This window comes from Schistocerca gregaria, chromosome 3, assembly GCF_023897955.1.
Source record: "Schistocerca gregaria isolate iqSchGreg1 chromosome 3, iqSchGreg1.2, whole genome shotgun sequence".
NCBI lineage: Eukaryota > Metazoa > Arthropoda > Insecta > Orthoptera > Acrididae > Schistocerca > Schistocerca gregaria.
This window is the reverse complement of record NC_064922.1, coordinates 247,374,648-247,393,345: the sequence shown is the minus strand read 5'-3', so window position 1 is coordinate 247,393,345 and position 18,698 is coordinate 247,374,648. Positions and strand designations below refer to the sequence as shown.

At 45.8% G+C, this 18,698-nt stretch overlaps 1 protein-coding gene across 1 annotated transcript in view; it reads left to right on the top strand.

Moving 5' to 3' along the window:
* The window catches only part of LOC126356272 (sodium-coupled monocarboxylate transporter 2-like), a 189,498-nt gene that overhangs the window by 83,806 nt on the left and 86,994 nt on the right, over positions 1 to 18,698 (top strand). Inside the window, exons 3-4 of the mRNA XM_050007123.1 lie at positions 10,931 to 11,090; positions 11,214 to 11,279. Of these exons, the coding sequence (XP_049863080.1) occupies positions 10,931 to 11,090; positions 11,214 to 11,279 (226 nt within the window). The remainder of the gene's footprint in view (positions 1 to 10,930; positions 11,091 to 11,213; positions 11,280 to 18,698) is intronic.

Sequence of the window (18,698 nt, the reverse complement as noted above, 5' to 3'; positions counted from 1 at the left end):
AAACTTCACCAGTTGAGATGCCGTGTCATATTAAAACGGTTCAAGTGGCTCTGAGCACTATGGCACTTAACTTCTGAGGTCATCAGTCCCCTAGAACTTAGAACTACTTAAATCTAACTAACCTAAGGACATCACACACATCCATGCCCGAAGCAGGATTCGAACCTGCGATCGTAGCGGTCGCGTGGTTCCATACTGTAGCGCCTAGAACCGCTGGGCGACCCCAGCCGGCTGAAGTTATTAGAGTGATTGCAATATCGGGTAAAATTTACAAATAACATGACAGTGTAAACCCACTTATAAGTGTGACGATCTACATCTACATGTACTTGGATACTCTGCAAATCGCAGTCATGGGCTGTGCAGCTGGTCCCGGCGGAGGTTCGAGTCTCCCTCGGGCATGCGTGGGTGTGTTTGTCCTTGGGATAATTTAGGTCAAGTAGTGTGTAAGCTTAGAGACTGATGATCTTAGCAGGTAAGTCCCATAAGATTTCACGCACATTTGAAATTATTATTATTATTATTATTATTATTACGTTTTTTTTTTTTTTTTTTTTTTTTTTTTTTTTTTTTTTTTTTTTTTTGCAAATCGCACTTGAGTACCTCATAGAAGGTTCATCGAACCACCTTCGCAACAATTCTCTATTATTCCACTCTCAAACAGTGTGCGGAAAATAAAGAACACCTAAATCTTTCCGTTGGAACTCTGATTTCCCTTATTTTATTATGATGATCGTTTCTCCCTATGCAGGTCGGTGTCCATAAAATATTTTCACATTCTGAAGAGAAAGTTGGTGATTCAAAGTTCGTGAGAAGATACCACCGCAACGAGAAACGCCTTTATTTCAATGATGTCAACCCGAAATCCTGTATCATGTCCGTGACACTCTCTCCCCTACTTCTCGATATTACAAAACGTGCTGCTCTGCTTTAAACTCTCTCGATGTACTCCGTTAATATTCTCTGGCAAGGATCCCACACCTCAAGGCAGTACTCCAGAAGAGGAAGGACAAGTGTAGTGTAGGCAATGTCTTTAGTAGCTGTGTTGCGTCTTCTAAGTGTTCTGCTAATAAAACGCAGTCTTTGGTTCGCCTTTACCCACAACAATTTCTACGTGTTATTTCCAATTAAAGTTGTTCGCAATTGTTATTTCCAAGTATTTAGTTGAATTTATGGCCTTTAGATTTGACTGATTTACCGTGCAACCGAAGTTTAACGAATTCCTTTTAGCACTCGTGGGGATGACCTCATACTTTTCATTATTTAGGGTAAATTGCCAATTTTCGCACCATATAGATATCTCTTCTAAATCGTTTTGCAATTTGTTTTGATCCTCTGATGGCTTTACTAGGCGATAAGCGACAGTATTATCTGCAAACAACCTGAAACGGCTGCTCTAATTGTCTATTGAGTCGTTGATAGAGATAAGAAACAGCAGAAGGCCTATAACAGTTCGGTTTTACTCGACGACTTTCTGTCAATTACTACAGACTGTGACCTCTCTGACAGGAAATCACGAATCCATTCGCAAAACTGAGACTATATTCCATAACAACGCAATTTGATTACAAACCACTTGTGAGGTATAGCGCCAAAAGCCTTCTGGAAATCTAGAAATACGGAATCAGTTTGAAATCTGTTGTCAATAGCACTCAACACATCGCGTGGCTAAAGAGCTAGTTGTGGTTCATAAGAACGATATTTTCTAAATCCTTGTTGACAGTGTATCAACAGACCGTTCTCTTCGAGGTAATTCATAATGTTTGAACAGAATGTATGTTCCAAAATCTTGTTAGATATCGACGTGAATCATATGGGCCTATAATTCAGGGGGTTTTTCGTATTGCCTTTCTTGAATATTGATGTGACGTGTGCAGCTTTCCACTCTTTGGGTAGGGATCTTTCGTCGAGCGAGCAGTTGTACCCTATACGATTGTTAAGTACGGGTCTATGTATCAGCATACTCTGGAAGGAACCCATTCGTATACAGTCTGGACCGAAAGACTTGCTTTTATTAAGTTATTTCACTATTCCGCGGTTATCTAATTGTAAATTACTCATGTTGGCAGCTGGTCTTGATTCGAATTCTGGAATATTTACTTCCTCTTCTTTGGTGAAGGAATTTCGGAAGTCTGTGTTTAGTATTTCCATCGATAGTATTTCCATTGCTATTGGATTTTCTGCCAGGTTTCGAGATAAAGTTTCGTTTTGGAAACTATTATAAGAATCTCGCATTGAAGTCCGCGCTAAATTTAGAGCTTCCGTAAAAGACCACCAATGTTTAAATTTGGCATGTTTTTTCCGTTGTTTCTGCAATAGTGTTCTGACCCGTTTTGTGGACGAAGGGGTTTAGATCTGTCCTTTGTTAATTTATTTGGAGTAAATCTCTCAACTGCTGTCGATACTGTTTCTTTGAATCCAAGCCACATCTGGTCTACACTTACATTGTTAATTTGGAAGGGATGGAGATTGTTTTTCAGGAAAGTGTAAAGATAATTTTTGTATGCTTTTTTGAATAAGTATATTTTTAGTTTATTTTTGAAGGATTTGGGAGTTACTGTATTCAGTCTCGATACGATAACCCTGTGTTCACTAGCTCCTATACCCGTTATTAGCTCAGGATTATTAGTTGCTAAGAGGTCAAGCGTGTTTTCAAAACCTTTACTATTCGAGTGGGCTCATTAACTAACTGCTCGAAACAATAATCAGAGAATGTGTTTAGGACAATTTCAAATGATATTTTATTCATACCTCCGGATTTAAAAATGTATTTTCGCCAAAATATCAAGGGTAAATTGAAGTCACCACCAACTACACTCCTGGAAACTGAAATAAGAACACCGTGAATTCATTGTCCCAGGAAGGGGAAACTTTATTGACACATTCCTGGGGTCAGATACATCACATGATCACACTGACAGAACCACAGGCACATAGACACAGGCAACAGAGCATGCACAATGTCGGCACTAGTACAGTGTATATCCACCTTTCGCAGCAATGCAGGCTGCTATTCTCCCATGGAGACGATCGTAGAGATGCTGGATGTAGTCCTGTGGAACGGCTTGCCATGCCATTTCCACCTGGCGCCTCAGTTGGACCAGCGTTCGTGCTGGACGTGCAGACCGCGTGAGACGATGCTTCATCCAGTCCCAAACATGCTCAATGGGGGACAGATCCGGAGATCTTGCTGGCCAGGGTAGTTAACTTACACCTTCTAGAGCACGTTGGGTGGCACGGGATACATGCGGACGTGCATTGTCCTGTTGGAACAGCAAGTTCCCTTGCCGGTCTAGGAATGGTAGAACGATGGGTTCGATGACGGTTTGGATGTACCGTGCACTATTCAGTGTCCCCTCGACGATCACCAGAGGTGTACGGCCAGTGTAGAAGATCGCTCCCCACACCATGATGCCGGGTGTTGGCCCTGTGTGCCTCGGTCGTATGCAGTCCGGACTGTGGCGCTCACCTGCACGGCGCCAAACACGCATACGACCATCATTGGCACCAAAGCAGAAGCGACTTTCATCGCTGAAGACGACACGTCTCCATTCGTCCCTCCATTCACGCCTGTCGCGACACCACTGGAGGCGGGCTGCACGATGTTGGGGCGTGAGCGGAAAACGGCCTAACGGTGTGCGGGACCGTAGCCCAGCTTCATGGAGACGGTTGCGAATGGTCCTCGCCGATATCCCAGGAGCAACAGTGTCCCTAATTTTCTGGGAAGTGGCGGTGCGGTCCCCTACGGCACTGCGTAGGATCCTACGGTCTTGGCGTGCATCCGTGCGTCGCTGCGGTCCGGTCCCAGGTCGACGGGCACGTGCACCTTCCGCCGACCACTGGCGACAACATCGATGTACTGTGGAGACCTCACGCCCCAGGTGTTGAGCAATTCGGCGGTACGTCCACCCGGCCTCCCGCATGCCCACTATACGCCCTCGCTCAAAGTCCGTCAACTGCACATACGGTTCACGTCCACGCTGTCGCGGCATGCTACCAGTGTTAAAGACTGCGATGGAGCTCCGTATGCCACGGCAAACTGGCTGACACTGACGGCGGCGGTGCACAAATGCTGCGCAGCTAGCGCCATTCGACGGCCAACACCGCGGTTCCTGGTGTGTCCGCTGTGCCGTGCGTGTGATCATTGCTTGTACAGCCCTCTCGCAGTGTCCGGAGCAAGTATGGTGGGTCTGACACACCGGTGTCAATGTGTTCTTTTTTCCATTTCCAGGAGTGTATAACTGTATGAATCTGGTACGTTTTTGAAATTAGGCTCAAGATCTCTTTGAACCTTTCAGCAATTGTGTCATCTGAGCTAGGAGGTCTGTAAAAGGAGTCAATTATTATTTTATTGTGTTTGTGCTCCCTCAGGAAATTGAAGAAACGACTTCAGCGTGTGGCGATCCTCCCTCTGGCGTGGATGCATGCTCTGATTCGTCAGGGAATGGCGTCATAAAGGATGATATCCTCTTTTGAGGCAAACTGGGTCACAACTGTAGTAATTGGTCTTTGGTGCTCTGGATATTGGCAAACATTAACGAAAAGCTCCAAATTTTCCATTATGCTAAGAAAGAAACAAATGAATATTTTTGAAGAAATCAGAATTTGCAGTCGTTTAAACAGTGAGCATGATACAAATATTAATTAGCAAATAGATCTTAAGAACAAATAAGTTCCTTGATAACTTCAGCCACATCCTGCTAAATGAAATTTAAAATTTGATCTCATATCAGCATTTACTTTGATATTTATTTTTATTCTATTTCATGTTTTCGTGTAACATTTTATTTCTAACTATGCGGTGTGTTCAATACGTAATGCAACACTTTTTTCTGAAAGCAGTTTGATTTTGCAATGATACCAGTACACCACGTCATTGCCCATTCTTTTGGCTACAAAACAGTATTTTTCAACATAGTCTCCAATCAATGCGTCGGCCTTACGCAAACTTAAAGGGAGGGCCTGGTATGGCATGGTAACCCTCTACTGCCCGCCCGGTTAGCCGTTCGGTCTAACGCACGGCTTTCCGGGCGGGAAAGAGCGCCTGGTCCCCGGCACGAATACGCCCGGCGGACTTGTGTCGAGGTCCGGTGAGCTGGGCAGTCTGTGGATGGTTTTTAGGTGGTTTTCCATCTGCCCCGTCGAATGCTGGCTGGGCCCCCTTATTCCGCCTCAGTTACACTATGTCGGCAACTGCTGCGCAAACAAGTTCTCCACGTACGCGTACACCACTATTACTCTACCACACAAACATAGGAGTTCGACTCGTCTGGTGTGAGACGTTCCCTAGGGGAGGTCCACCGGGGAACCGAACCGCACAATTAACCTGAAAGAGTAGTTCGGTGAGGGGTGGCGGAGGGGTGAAGTGGGTTGCGGTAGTCGTCGTGGGGTTGTGGACCACTGCGGCTGCGGGACGCAGCCTCTCTGTCGTTTCTGGGCCCCCAGTTAACATACAATACAATACAATACCCTCTAGTGGTCTACTTCGTATCCTACGCCTTGCAGCATCAACAACCTCTCAATCATCCACGTTCTGCTTCCCACGGAGTGCTCCTTCATTGGGCCAAACAGACGAAAGTCGGAAAGTGGGAGATATGGAGTGTAAGGTGGATGAGGAAGAACAGTCAAAGGAAGATTTGTGAGCTCCTCTCGGGCGTGCAGAATTGTGTGAGGCATTGCATTGTCATGGAGAAGAGGTTCGTTTGCATTTTTGTGGTGACTAACACGCTCCTTCAATTTCCTGAGATAGCACAATACACTTCGGAGTTGATCGTTGCATCATGAGCGAGTACAGCAAACAGGATAACGCCTCCAGAGCCCCAGAAGACCGTCTCCGTGACTTTATCTGCTGAGAGTGCGGCTTTGAACGTTTTCTTCGGAGGAGAGGTGGTGTGGCGCCATTTCATAGATTGCCGTTTCCATTTCGAAGTTGTGAACCTGTGTTTCAATATCTGTGATAACAAAAAATTGTCACGGTCGGTCTCGTAACGCGCAAGCAATTCCGCACAGATGGTCGTTATCGTGAGGCAAGGAATCCAGCGGCCGGCCGATATGGCCGAGCGGTTCTAGGCGCTTCAGTCTGGAACCGCACGACCACTACGGTCGCAGGTTCGAATCCTGCCTCGGGCATGGATGTATGTGATGTCGTTGGGTTGGTTAGGTTTAAGTAGTTCTAAGTTCTAGGGGACTGATTTGTACCAAGGAATCGAGTGGACACACGCCTTTGAGTACCCCAGCTGGTGGACGAGTGTGTCAGCACTACCAACAGAAGACGTCCAGTAGAGCAGCGAGGTGTTCGATTGTGATCCTTTGTCCACCTCGAATGAGAGTGTCCGCACGTTCCAACATTGCAGGGCTCAGAGCTGTGTAAGACTGGCCGGCGCGCGGGAAATCGGTAAGGTTTGTGCGACCTTGCTGCGGTGATGACCGACACCTTGCCTACACTTTTGTTCACTACCAGGTCTCCATAGACATTTTGCAGGCGCCTGTGAATATCTTCGATGCTATGGTTTTCTCCCAAAAGAAACTAAGTGAGAGGTCTGTGCTTCGAACGCACCTCCGTCACAGAAGAAATTCTGAAGGTTACATATAGCGCCGAAACCCATCGGAACCTTATGAAACAACAGGGGCTGAAGCGGGAATATTCTACGATGTCTCACAACAAATCCCGTATTTTCTGAACCGAAATTGGCTGAGAAAAAGAATGTGTTGCATTATTTACTGAACACCCCCGTATTTTTAACTTCCCTCAACGACACACTCAAATATATAGTCACAGCATTTGAAATTTTTACTCCATTTATTCTATGCTCTCTGATCAACGTAACATCTTTTTAAATGTCAAGCTGCCAAATCAGCAAGACATCATTTGTGAACCAAAACGAATAGAAAACAGGTTTAAAGACACTGACATTTCAGTATGTAAAACATAGATTTCTATTGCAGGTAAATTTATTTAAAGTACGTTTACGTTCACATCATTACAATTCAATTTGTGGAGTTTTTTTCTTTATTGTATTTCATTCCCCCCCCCCCCCCCCCCAACCGCCACCAGAGGAGATGAGAAGGAGGGGTGTTCGGGCGGGCAGCTGTGTAATATGGTGCTCTGCAGCCTACAGATAAAGTTAAAAACATAATGAGGAGATATAACAATAAAAAGAGGTGATAAAATGGTGACTGTTTAAAACTGGTACATAGCGAAAAAGTTGTGAAGAAAACTTAAAAAAAAACAAAGAGGTCAGTGATGCTTATTAAAAACACTTTGGGAGTAGATAGACACAATTAAAAAACATGTTGAGAATCTGGTTTCTGTTCGCAACACTTTAAAAAGGGAACATTCAACACTGAACACTCACGGGAAACACTGCACCATAGAGTACGAAGGCATCTGGTTATGGAGGGGAGGACGCGGACAGATGAGAAGGGGGGGAAAGGAGGAGAGGAGGGGAAAAGCAAGAAAAAAGAGGGGAGCCGATGGAGGAGAGGGCACAGAAAAAGGGGGGAGCACAGCGGATGTAAGAAAGGAATCGGAAAGAAAAAGGACTAGTCAGGAGAGAATGGAGTCAAGGAGTGGGGAGGTGGAGAAAAAACAGGACGGAAGGGAAGACAGAGCCCAGGAAAAGGACAGAGGGAGGGAGGGGCAGGTGAGGAACATAGTGGATAAGAGGGATAAATGGAGGGAGAGAGGACATCATCCGGGAGTGGGGAGTTGATGCAAGCCACCTCGAGAAAGGAGTTGAAGGATGTAGAGGTAGGGGGTAGGGGGGACACATCGGTAAAGGTGTAGCAGCAGGTGGAGGTTGGAGAGGAGAGGGGCAACCAGGGTATGAGGGGGATCAAGTCAGCGGGAGGTGTAGAGGATGCAAACAGATTGGAGGAAAAGGAGCAGATGGGGGAAAGGAATCAGGTCATAGAGGATCCATGTGGGGGATGGGAGGTGTATATAGAAGATGAGGTGGAGTGCATGGCACTCAAAGGTCTGGAGGGACTTATAGAATTTGGAGGGGGGAGGTATATCCAGGTGGGACTGGCATAACAGAGGATGGGACAGATTAAGGATTTGTAGGTGTGGAGGATGGTAGAGGGTTTCAACCCCCATATCCGGCTAGAGAGGAGTTTAAGGAGATGGAGGTAGTTATGGGCTTTGGACTGGATAGAGCGGAGAAGTGAATAAAAGCGGAGATGAGGGATCCACATGAGGTGATGGTCAGTGGTGAGGGTGGGGGAGAGGTGGGCAGGACGAACGCAGATGGTAAGGGAAAAATCAAGGAGCCAGAAGGAGTGGTACGTCCTATGAAGATTGCCTGGGTCTTGGAAGTATTGATTTTGAGGATCCACTGGTTACACCATGTGGAAGAAAGGTCAAGGTGATTCTTGAGAAAGCATTGGAACTGTTGGAGGGTAGGAGCGAGTGCAAGGAAGGCAGAGTTATCGGCATAGTGCAGGAGATGGACTGGAGGAGGGGGGAAGGGGTTGGGGCATATGTACCGTGTACAGGAGGTAGAGGGGAAGGGAGAGGACAGAGACCTGGGGCACACCCGCTCAGGGGTAGAAGGTGTGTTAATGGGTGTTATGGATGGTAATATAGGAGGGGCAGCGGGAGAGGAAGAAGGCAATCAGATGGGCATAGTTAATAGAAACGGCGTAGGTCTGGAGTCTAAGCAGGAGACTGGGATGCCACACATGGTCATAGGCCTGTTCGAGATCTAGGGAGACAAAAATGGCTGAGGGACAGGAGTTAAGCTGGAGGGAGAGATTCATGGAGGTAATATAAAATATTTTATATCACCTGAGAATGGCGTAGAAGCTGAAAACTATTTGTGAACAAATAAAATTAATACAGCAAAAGCGGAAAATGCCACCTTCTGTTAATCGTTCCCGTAAATGTTTCCCAATTTTCAGGCAAAATTTCAATTGTAGGTAGTGCAGGAAGTAGACGTAAATACATTTGGAAGGATACGGGGAAAATGGAGTTGGCGTACAAAGGACGTTACTACCAAAACACACGTGCGCCCCACCTTAGAATATTGCTCAACTGTGTGGCACCCTGATCAGTCAGAAAATTACGACCACCTACCTAATACCCAGTATTTCCACCTCTGACACGGATAACAGCGACGACGCTTTGTGGCATGGAAAGCAATGGGCCCTTGGTAGTTTGCTGGAGGGAACAGGCATCGCATCTGTTCACACAAGTCACCCAGAGGGAGACGATGAGATCTGATGCTACGTTCAGTCACATCACAGATGTGTTGGTTGGGGTTTAGATCTGATGAGATGGGGGGGGCCAGCTTATCAACGGAAGCTCGCCACTGTGTTCCTCGAACAATCAATCTATCACACTCCTGGCCTTGTGACATGACGCATTATCTAGTTGAACTTTATCGTCATGAAAGGTTGTACGTGGTCTACAACCAGTGTACGATACTCCTTCGCCGTGATTGTGCCTTGGACGAGCTCCACTGGACCTATGGATGCCCTTGTGAATGTTCCTCATAGAATAACGGAGCCGCTGCCAACTTGTCTGTGTCCCCCTGTACAGGTGTTAAGGAGCTGTTCGCCTGGAAGACGACGGATTCGCGCACTTCCATCGGCGTGGTGAAGAAGGTATCGGGATCCATCAGACCACGCAACGCTCTGCCAATGTCGAGTGCCGATGGTCACGTGCGCATTTCAGTCATAGTTGCCAATGACATGGTGTTATCATTGGCACAAGCATCGGTCGTCGGCTGCGGAGGTCCATCGTTAGGAGTGCTCGGCGCACTGTATGTTCAGACACACTTGAACTCAGTCCAGCATTAAAGTCTAATATTAGTTCCGCCACAGTTCGCCGCCTGTCCTGTTTTACCAGCCTGCACAGCCTACGATGTCCGACATCCGTAAAGAGGGGTGGCCGCCCAACACCACTATGTCTGGACGAGGTTTCTCCTTGGCTTAACCATGTGTTGAAGACACTCTCCACAGCACTCCTCGAACAGTCAACAGGTGGTGATGTTTCCGAAATTCTCGTGCCGAGCCTCCGGGCCATCATATCTGGCCTCTGTCAAACTCAGAAAGATCGCGTGCCTTCCCCATTCTACACATGGATGGCACGCTCACTGATACTACATGTACGGTGCGTGTCTCTGACTAGCAGTCATTCCTCGCCAGGTGACGCTGCTACGGCCTGGACGGGCTTATGCTGATAGTAGGTCGGTAGTCATAATGTTATGTCTGATCACTGTAGGAAGTATACAAAGAAGGGCAGCACGAATGGTCACAAATACTGCTGGATTTACGGGAGAGTGTCACGGAAATGCTGTAACACCTGAACTATCAGACGCTTGAAGATAGACGCCAATTATCCCACGATGGTCTGCTTACAAAGTTCCAAGAAACAATATCAAGTGAATAGTCTAGGAAAATGCTACTACCTGCTGTATGTTGCTTATGTAGGGAGTTTGGACAGAGGCATTTCAGTTCATTCTTTACAGGCTACTTGGGTGGAAGAAACGAGAAGAAGATCTAATGTGTGATACGATAAGACGCACCCTTCGTCGTGTATTTCACAGTGATTTAAAGAGCATGTATGTAGATGTAAAATATGACTTTCCTCCTGCAAAACAGGCATTGCAAAAATCACCACGAGTGCAATGCTAACATCTGGTCAAATAACGATATTTCGCAAACTGAACGAGATGTTAAAGATATGGCACAGTTTGATTATTCTGGAGGATGGTGCAAATAGCGCTGACAGTGGCACATCGCTAGGACACTTCATTGCTAGAGAAAACAGATCTCGCGCATTGTGTTTTTAGGAAAACACTATCAAAATTTACAGCACATATTGGTTAAATAAATTTATTTCTGTCTATAGATTTTGTTTTAGTATGGCTCTCATAATTATTTCTGAAGAGCAGCTGAGTTACTGAAAATTGTTTGTATTTTGCAGTTACATTTCTGGCATATCATTGCTGGCAATACCAGCGGAAATGTATGTTTACGGAACACAGTACTGGGTAGCGGTGATTAGCGACATACTCGCCAGCTTGACAATGGCATTCATTTACCTGCCAGTGTTTTATCAACTGAAGATAGTTTCCTCGTATGAGGTGAGCAACCCTGTAGTGTTCTCATAACAAATATCTCTTGTAAGTCTATAGTCAAGGAAATGCTTATACCAGTTGAAAAATGCTCTTTGTAAACCAATTACGTTACGTTTTGTATTGTTCCAGTACCTGGAACTACGATTCAGTAGACCAGTCAGACTATTTGGCTCCGTTGTCTTCCTCATTAAAATGGTAAGTTCCAAAGTAAAACAAAAATTAAATGACAGAATAGTGCACCACTAACATGTGGAGTCCACACTAAACGTATAATACGACGGTGAGTCAGATGAAAACCTTAAATTTGTAATAACAAATCGAAATTTAGCTCTGTTGTCTTGTAAGTTGGTAAGCGTGTAACAAACATCGTACAGAATGGCTTGTAGGTGGCAGCATAGTGCATGCCGTCGCAGTATCAGTAAAAAGATGGCCGCCCCACTTGCGACTTGCACTAGGGAAGAACAGCGTTCTGTTATTCGGTTTTTGCGTAATGAAGGTGTGAAACCTATTGAAATTCATCGACAGATGAAAGTTCACTACGGTGCTGCATGTTTGTCACAGCAGCAAGTGTACGAATGGAGTAGGAAGTTCGCAAATGGTGTGACTTCAGTGGAAGATGCTCCTCGTCCAGGTCAGGCACAACGAGTTGTGACTCAACAGAACATTGCAGCAGTTGAAGCCATAGTGAAGGAAAACCGCCGAGTGACACTGAATGACATTGCAGCACGTTTACAGATTACTCATGGGTCAGTCCACCACATTGTGCATGTTGTGCTCCAGTTTCACAGTGTCTGCAAGATGGGTGACACGGCAGCTGACACCTGAAATGAGAGGACGACGTGTTGATGCTTGTGAAGAACTTCTTCGGCGCTTTGAACGAGAAGGTGATGGCTTTCTTGCAAGAATCATTACTGGGGACGAAACCTGGGTTCACTTACACCAACCGGAAAAGAAGAGGGCGAGCAAGGAATGGCGCCATTCCTCATCACCAAAACCAAAGAAGTTTCGAACAGAACCATCAGCAGGGAAGTTTATGCTGACTCTCTTTTGGGACGAAAAAGGCGTCATTTTGGAGCATTACCTGCCTAGAGGGACCACTGTCACCAGTGCATCATACATATATCTCCTAAAAATCATCTGCAGCCTGCAATCAAATAAAAAAAGTGACGTCGGTTGCTGTCAGCAGGTGTCCTTTTGCAACATGACAATGCAAGGCCCCACACTGCCCGTGCAACACTTGAAACAATCACAGACCTGCATTTTGAGTGTCTTCGTCATCCACAATACTCACCAGACTTTGTCCCAAGTGATTTCCATACGTTTGGACCACTCAAACACGCAACGGCAGGAAAGAAGTTCCATTCTGATGAAGAGGTACGCCACGCGGTGCATGAGTGGTTGCGTGGACTACCAAAACAATTTTTTTCTAAAGGAATTTATGCACTTTGTAAGCGCTGGAGGATTTGCATTAAGCGTGGGGGAGATTATGTTGAAAAGTGATACAGCTTTGTACCACTTTTGCACAATAAATAATATTTTAAAAAATATTTAACGTTTTCATTTGACTCATCCTCGTAATATAAAATGTTACAACTTGAGAAGTAGTTGAGACATTAGTTGTCAGTATGTTTCTATAAGTAATGTAATTAATAATGATTTTTTTACACACCTAATATACCTCGATATGTACAACATTAGCTCTGCGGCATACATCTAATCTCTATTGTACTTCTTCCCAAGTGTTTTGCAACGTTGCAGCCGTAATATTTGCGATAGCAGCACGAATGCGATGGCGCAGATCTGGTAGTTTAAGAACTGGTGTCTACTACGCTTGATATTTGATAAATCCCCACAGAAAAAAATGAAGTGGCATAATGTCTGGACTTCTAGTGGGCCACTCTGATTCCAGCAATATGGGATCTCATGATTCGAGAAATCCCTCTCAAAGTTTGCAAAATAGCATGGTATGCCATATTGTTGAAAGATGACGCCACGAGGAAGTTGCGGCACAACATATAACACCAGCATGTCTATGTACGTTTAACTGTAGGTTCCGCAAAGAATGAGTTGCTGCATACCGAAAAATTTCGGCACGTGAATTGCAAATTTTTGAAGTTTTTTTCCAGTAGCGGCCAGGCAAGGGAGACCAGCTCGACGATGTGCCAATCAAGTAACCAACTGGACAGTATTGTTGACATTAGGTGGAAACACTTTGGTGCAGTGTACCGCTAATGCTGCAACATAATGTGACCGATAGTGGAGTAACGTAACTCGGTGCACATATATGTTACCGAGCAACTCACACGATATAAATTTAGCCAGGCCTAGCGACCTATGCTCAATGCAGAGCGACAGCTGACAGGACAAGTAATATGATAAACTCGCTTGCTCCACCCCCCTCCTCCCCCACATTCCTCCCCAGTAGTATTACGTCAGAAGTGTAGCCACAAGGGTATAAACAATCGAGCTTAGGAGGTTAAGTCATTCAGTCGTGCCAGTGTTCTGTCTGGGCATTTGAGTTTCTGAGAAACCACGGCTAATACAGGGTGATTAAGATCCTCCGGCTGCCAGCCTACAGAATAGCTCAAGACGTCCCAGCTCAAGGCTCCCCATATCTGTGGCCTAGCGGCTGTGGGACTTTGGAAACTTCAACGATATGCGGATATGATGTGTGGTCAGCGGGCGCCCTCTGGGGGACTTCAGCCAATGGACTTTTACCTGTCTACGATCCGGTTGGGGGAGGCGCGCCGTCATGGCCTCCTAGCCACCAAGACGTTATCGGCCACCGTCCTTGTAGACACTTGTGTGGGGTAGGAGTTGGGGGGAGGAGGTCGTGGGTAACTGGGGCATTGCTGTTTGGCATCAAGCAACTGCTGCCAGCTATCACACCCAAGCACACAACATGGGGACCACGAGTACATGTAGGGGTGGCTAGCTGGCACAACTCTGTAGGACCTGGTTGGACTGTGCTCATTCCTAACCGCTGGCGGCACATCGGCACTGCGGTAGCTGCCAGCCACGACTCAGGGCAGTGCCGGCCGCGGTGGTCTAGCGGTTCTAGGCGCTCAGTCCGGAGCCGCGCGACTGCTACGGTCGCAGGTTCGAATCCTGCCTCGGGCATGGATGTGTGTGATGTCCTTAGGTTAGTTAGGTTTAAGTAGTTCTAAGTTCTAGGAGACTTATGACCTCAGCAGTTGAGTCCCATAGTGCTCAGAGCCATTTGAACCATTTGAACTCAGGGCAGCGGACGTAATTGGCGTCATCAGAACGTCGGTACATTCCTGAATCGGCTACGTTTCTATGCACGCAGAGCAGCCCCGAGGTCAGCCAGCATGCTCTATAAGGCTGATTGAATAAACATCTGTAAATAATATCTCGTACTACCATTGTTTAACTGCATGCCCTGGCGCTAATCTCTCATGTCCCTCGCCATTTCTCTCACCCACCCTGATGTGTAAAAACCTGGAATAGATTGGGTCATTACACTTGGTGTGAGGAAGTGGTCGTTACACTTCCCGACACGCCATGTTTTGATAAGAAGTGTTCGTCCAATGTCCAAACGCTACTGTTTGGTGAGAAAAGTAATTGTTGGGTAACCCTCGACATCCAGACACTCTGGTTTGGTGTCGAGTAGTAAGATTGGGTTCTTTGTCAATTATGTATAAACAGTGGTACTTGCCATACCTCCAGCTGAGCAGTATCGGCTCAGCACAATGTGATGCCGTTAGTCTCACTTTGTTTATGTTTTATTCAGCATCTGTTTTCAATTATTACGAGGGTTGCCCAGAAAGTAATGCATCGCCTTTTGTTCTTCAACAATTCTTTATTGAACTTAATGAGAATTACACACACAAAAGATTAGTGTTTTACCTACACACCCTAATTTTCGTGAAATCTCCATCCCGTTCTATGGCTTTCCTCCAGGACGAAACAAGGGTGTGTATGCCCTGTCGGTACCAATCTTTGTCATGGTGGCGGGGCCAGTGCTCCATTGTGTGAACTTCCTTTGCTGGTTGACAGAGGCAGCGCCAACTGTCGAACCATAAAGTGTCTGTCCTCGTAAATGACATCAGCTCGCCTCAACATGCCAGGCGCGACAGCCGTGGATGGTCTCCCCGACCGCTGCAAATCGCGGAGCTCCGGCGAAGCGCTTTCTGATGACCTCACCCTCCGTGCCCAGCGACTAACTGTACTTCTGTCGACAGCAGATGCTCCGCAGACTTTGCACAAGCGTTTGTGAATATTTCCCACAGTTTCTTTGGCTGCGGTGAGAAATTCAATGAGGACACGTTGCTTGTAACGTACATCACCTACAGATGCCATTTTGAAAGTGTCCTGCAGCTAATCTACCTGCCGGAAGTGACGTAAACCTGCCGCACTCGCTCAGGAAACTTCAAATAATACATACATAACGTTTCGTATTCGTAGTATAGTTTTCGGCTAAGAAAAAAAATGCGGTGCATAACTTTCTGGCAACCCTCTTAGATTTAATTTGTGAGTACTGAATAGGTTATTCTGAAGGTTACGTTTCCAAAGCCGCATGAACTCAGGGACTTATCATTGTTTAAGGGTGATGGTACACCTGACAATTTAGTACCAGTAAGGTGTCAGTCATGCAGGCAGTAATTGGCCTATGGTAAGGCTGTAGCTAGTACATGTTTTACTTGTAGACGTGTTCGTCATTTGGTTCAGGATTATTCAAGTGTGGATGGGCGATGAGCTTCCAGAAAAAGTAATTTATAAAGATTCTTGAGTTTTGAGCGTATTAATTAGTTATTTGGTGTTAATTACAGTAAGAGGTGCAGTACACAAAATGGTAGAAAACGTGCTACTGCTACTACTACAGTGTCTGCTGTTGCTCCAACAGAGTAGTTCGTGTGTTAACAAATGAAAATTCGTGCCAGAAGCTGGCTCATCAGGAACTCCTTTGTAGAGCTGAAGCTTTGGAAGCCATTCAGGTCCAATGACCGGCTGAGTCAGGGGAAAAAAGGCAGAATTTGGGATAGCTCCTTCTCCTTTTGATCCGGCTGTAGCCACACTTATCAGTCCCTTTTAGAGGAAAGAAAGGGAAGACGTGTCGACGTTCATACAATTGATTCCCCTGGATGGGCAGTGGATCCACCTTGTTCAATGCGGATGCACAAGTACGCCCGACCTGCTGCGGGAATCTCTGAGTAGTGAGCATGGAGGAAATGAACAGGGACTGCGGATAGGTGGTGCTCGGTGGGAGTGTGGGTAGACCAAGAGGTATGTCGAGACAGTCCATACAGTTGCGACAAGACTGTGTCCCGGATGGCGCATTGGTCAGTGCATCTACCTAGTAAGCAGGCGATCCTGGATTCGAATACCAGTCCAGTATACATTTTCACTCGTCGCCGATGATTCCGCGTAATTCCTCTAAGCAACTGGCATCAGTAATCCTTTTCCTTTCTCCCCACCTCCCCTCCATCTTAAATTTACTTTTGTTTTTGGTCATCAGTCTTCTGACTGGTTTGATGCGGCCCGTCACGAATTCCTCTCCTGTGCTAACCTCTTCATATCAGAGTAGCACTTGCAACCTATATCCTCTATTATTTGCTGGATGTATTCCAATCTTCCAATCTCTGTCTTCCTCTGCAGTTTTTACCCTCTAAAGCTTCCTCTAGTACCATGGAAGTCATTCCCTAGTGTCTTAACAGGTGTCATATCATCCTGTCCCTTCGCCTTATTAGTGTTTTCCACATGTTCCTATCCTCTCCGATTCTACGCAGAACCTCCTCATTCCTTACCTTATCAGTCCACAAAATTTCCAACATTAGTCTGTAGCTCCACATCTCAAATGCTTCGACTCTCTTCTGTTCCGGTTTTCTCACAGTTGATGTATCACTACCATGCAATGCTGTACTCCAAACGTACATTCTCAGAAATTTCTTCCTCAAATTAAGTTTGATATTTGATATTAGTAGGCTTCTCTTGGGCAGGAATGCCCATTTTATCATTGCTAGTCTGCTTTTGATGTCCTCCTTGCTCCTTCAGTCATTGGTTATTTTACTGCCTAGGTAGCAGAATTCCTTAACTTCATCTACTTCGTGACCATAAATCCTGATGTTAAGTTTCTCACTGTTCTCATTTCTACTACTCCTCATTACTTTCGTCTTTCTTCGATTTACTCTCAATCCATACTCTGTAGTCATTAGACTCTTCATTCCGTTCAGCAGGTCATGTAATTCTTCTTCAGTTTCACCTGACCCCGCCGGGAATCTAACCTGGGACTGGGTGCTCGAAAAGCGAGAACGCGTCCGCGAGGCCACAAGCTGCCGGCTCGTGAAGTTGAGGAAACAACCAATATTGCACAGTGTTCATGTATAACATTCCTTTCACAATTTCCTCTGCAAAAAAGAAAGGTCCATAAACTTTGTGGACAACAGAAATAGTACAAAACACGTTCAGTTTCGGCGAGTCTCTTTCATGTTCAACGACGATGCCAGGATTTGGAATTCTTACATTATTATGGTTTACTTTATTCGATAGATGAAACGTTTGTCAGGATTTGTGTAATTCGAACTGATCAACTTAAGAATGCTTGATTAATCCGACATCAAAGGATTACATTCAACAAGAAACTTTTTATTCAGTGAGAGCAGGAGTATAATTTACATGTAACCTAGAGTGACAGTATAGTAAAACGTAAAAACACGGAACATAAAAGGCACAGAACTAAACATCGTACATGGAGAAGGCATGCAAGAAAGAAGAAAATCCTCCTGGAGGCCACAAACGTACCTCTTTCAAGCCGCGATTCACTTATTACAATGTTTACACAGTGCCTCTGGTGGCTGGCGTGGAACTACTTTGACAGCCGTGCTTCAGCTGTTATGCCGTGCGACACTGCACTGTACATGTAGTATATGAACACCTAACTGCCACGCGGGATGGCCGGGCGGTCTCAGGCGCCTTGTCACAGTTCGCGGGACTTCCCCCGTCGGAGGTTCGAGTCCTCCCTCGGGTATGGGTGTATGTGTTGTCCTTAGCGCAAGTTAGTTTAAGTTAGATTAAGTAGTGTGTAAGTCTAGGTACCGATGACCTCAGCAGTTTGGTCCCATAGGAATTTACCACAAATTTCCAAATTTTCCAACACCTGACTCCTCCATACTAATGTGTAACAGCTGTCATGTCAGAGGCTATATCAGTCCCCTCAGTGGAAATGGAGTGCCGATATCAACAATGACGTCTCTTGAAAAATTTACACAGGCTTGACACTGTTCAGAGAAACAGTCACTGACTTGTCATTCATCAATCATCTGCATACTTCTCCATAACACATGGTACTGCCCACCACACAAAACATGTAATGGTGGTTTTACGCCGTTGGTGCGGGGCATGATAAGAGAGCACTGATGCCAGCCCTGATGCATGTAACAAGGTGGTGTGCCATGACGTGAAGCCTTCGGAGGACAGATCTGTGTGATGCGATTCTGTAGATAAGGCATAAGAAATCTGGCTGGTCTTGCGCGGAAGTTAGCAATGTATCGTCGTCAACGAATTCGCCAGGCAAATGGAATATCTCTCTGTAGACCAACTCTGCGGTTGAAGAATCGATGTCGGGTTTATAAGTCCAAGCAGAACCACTGGAAG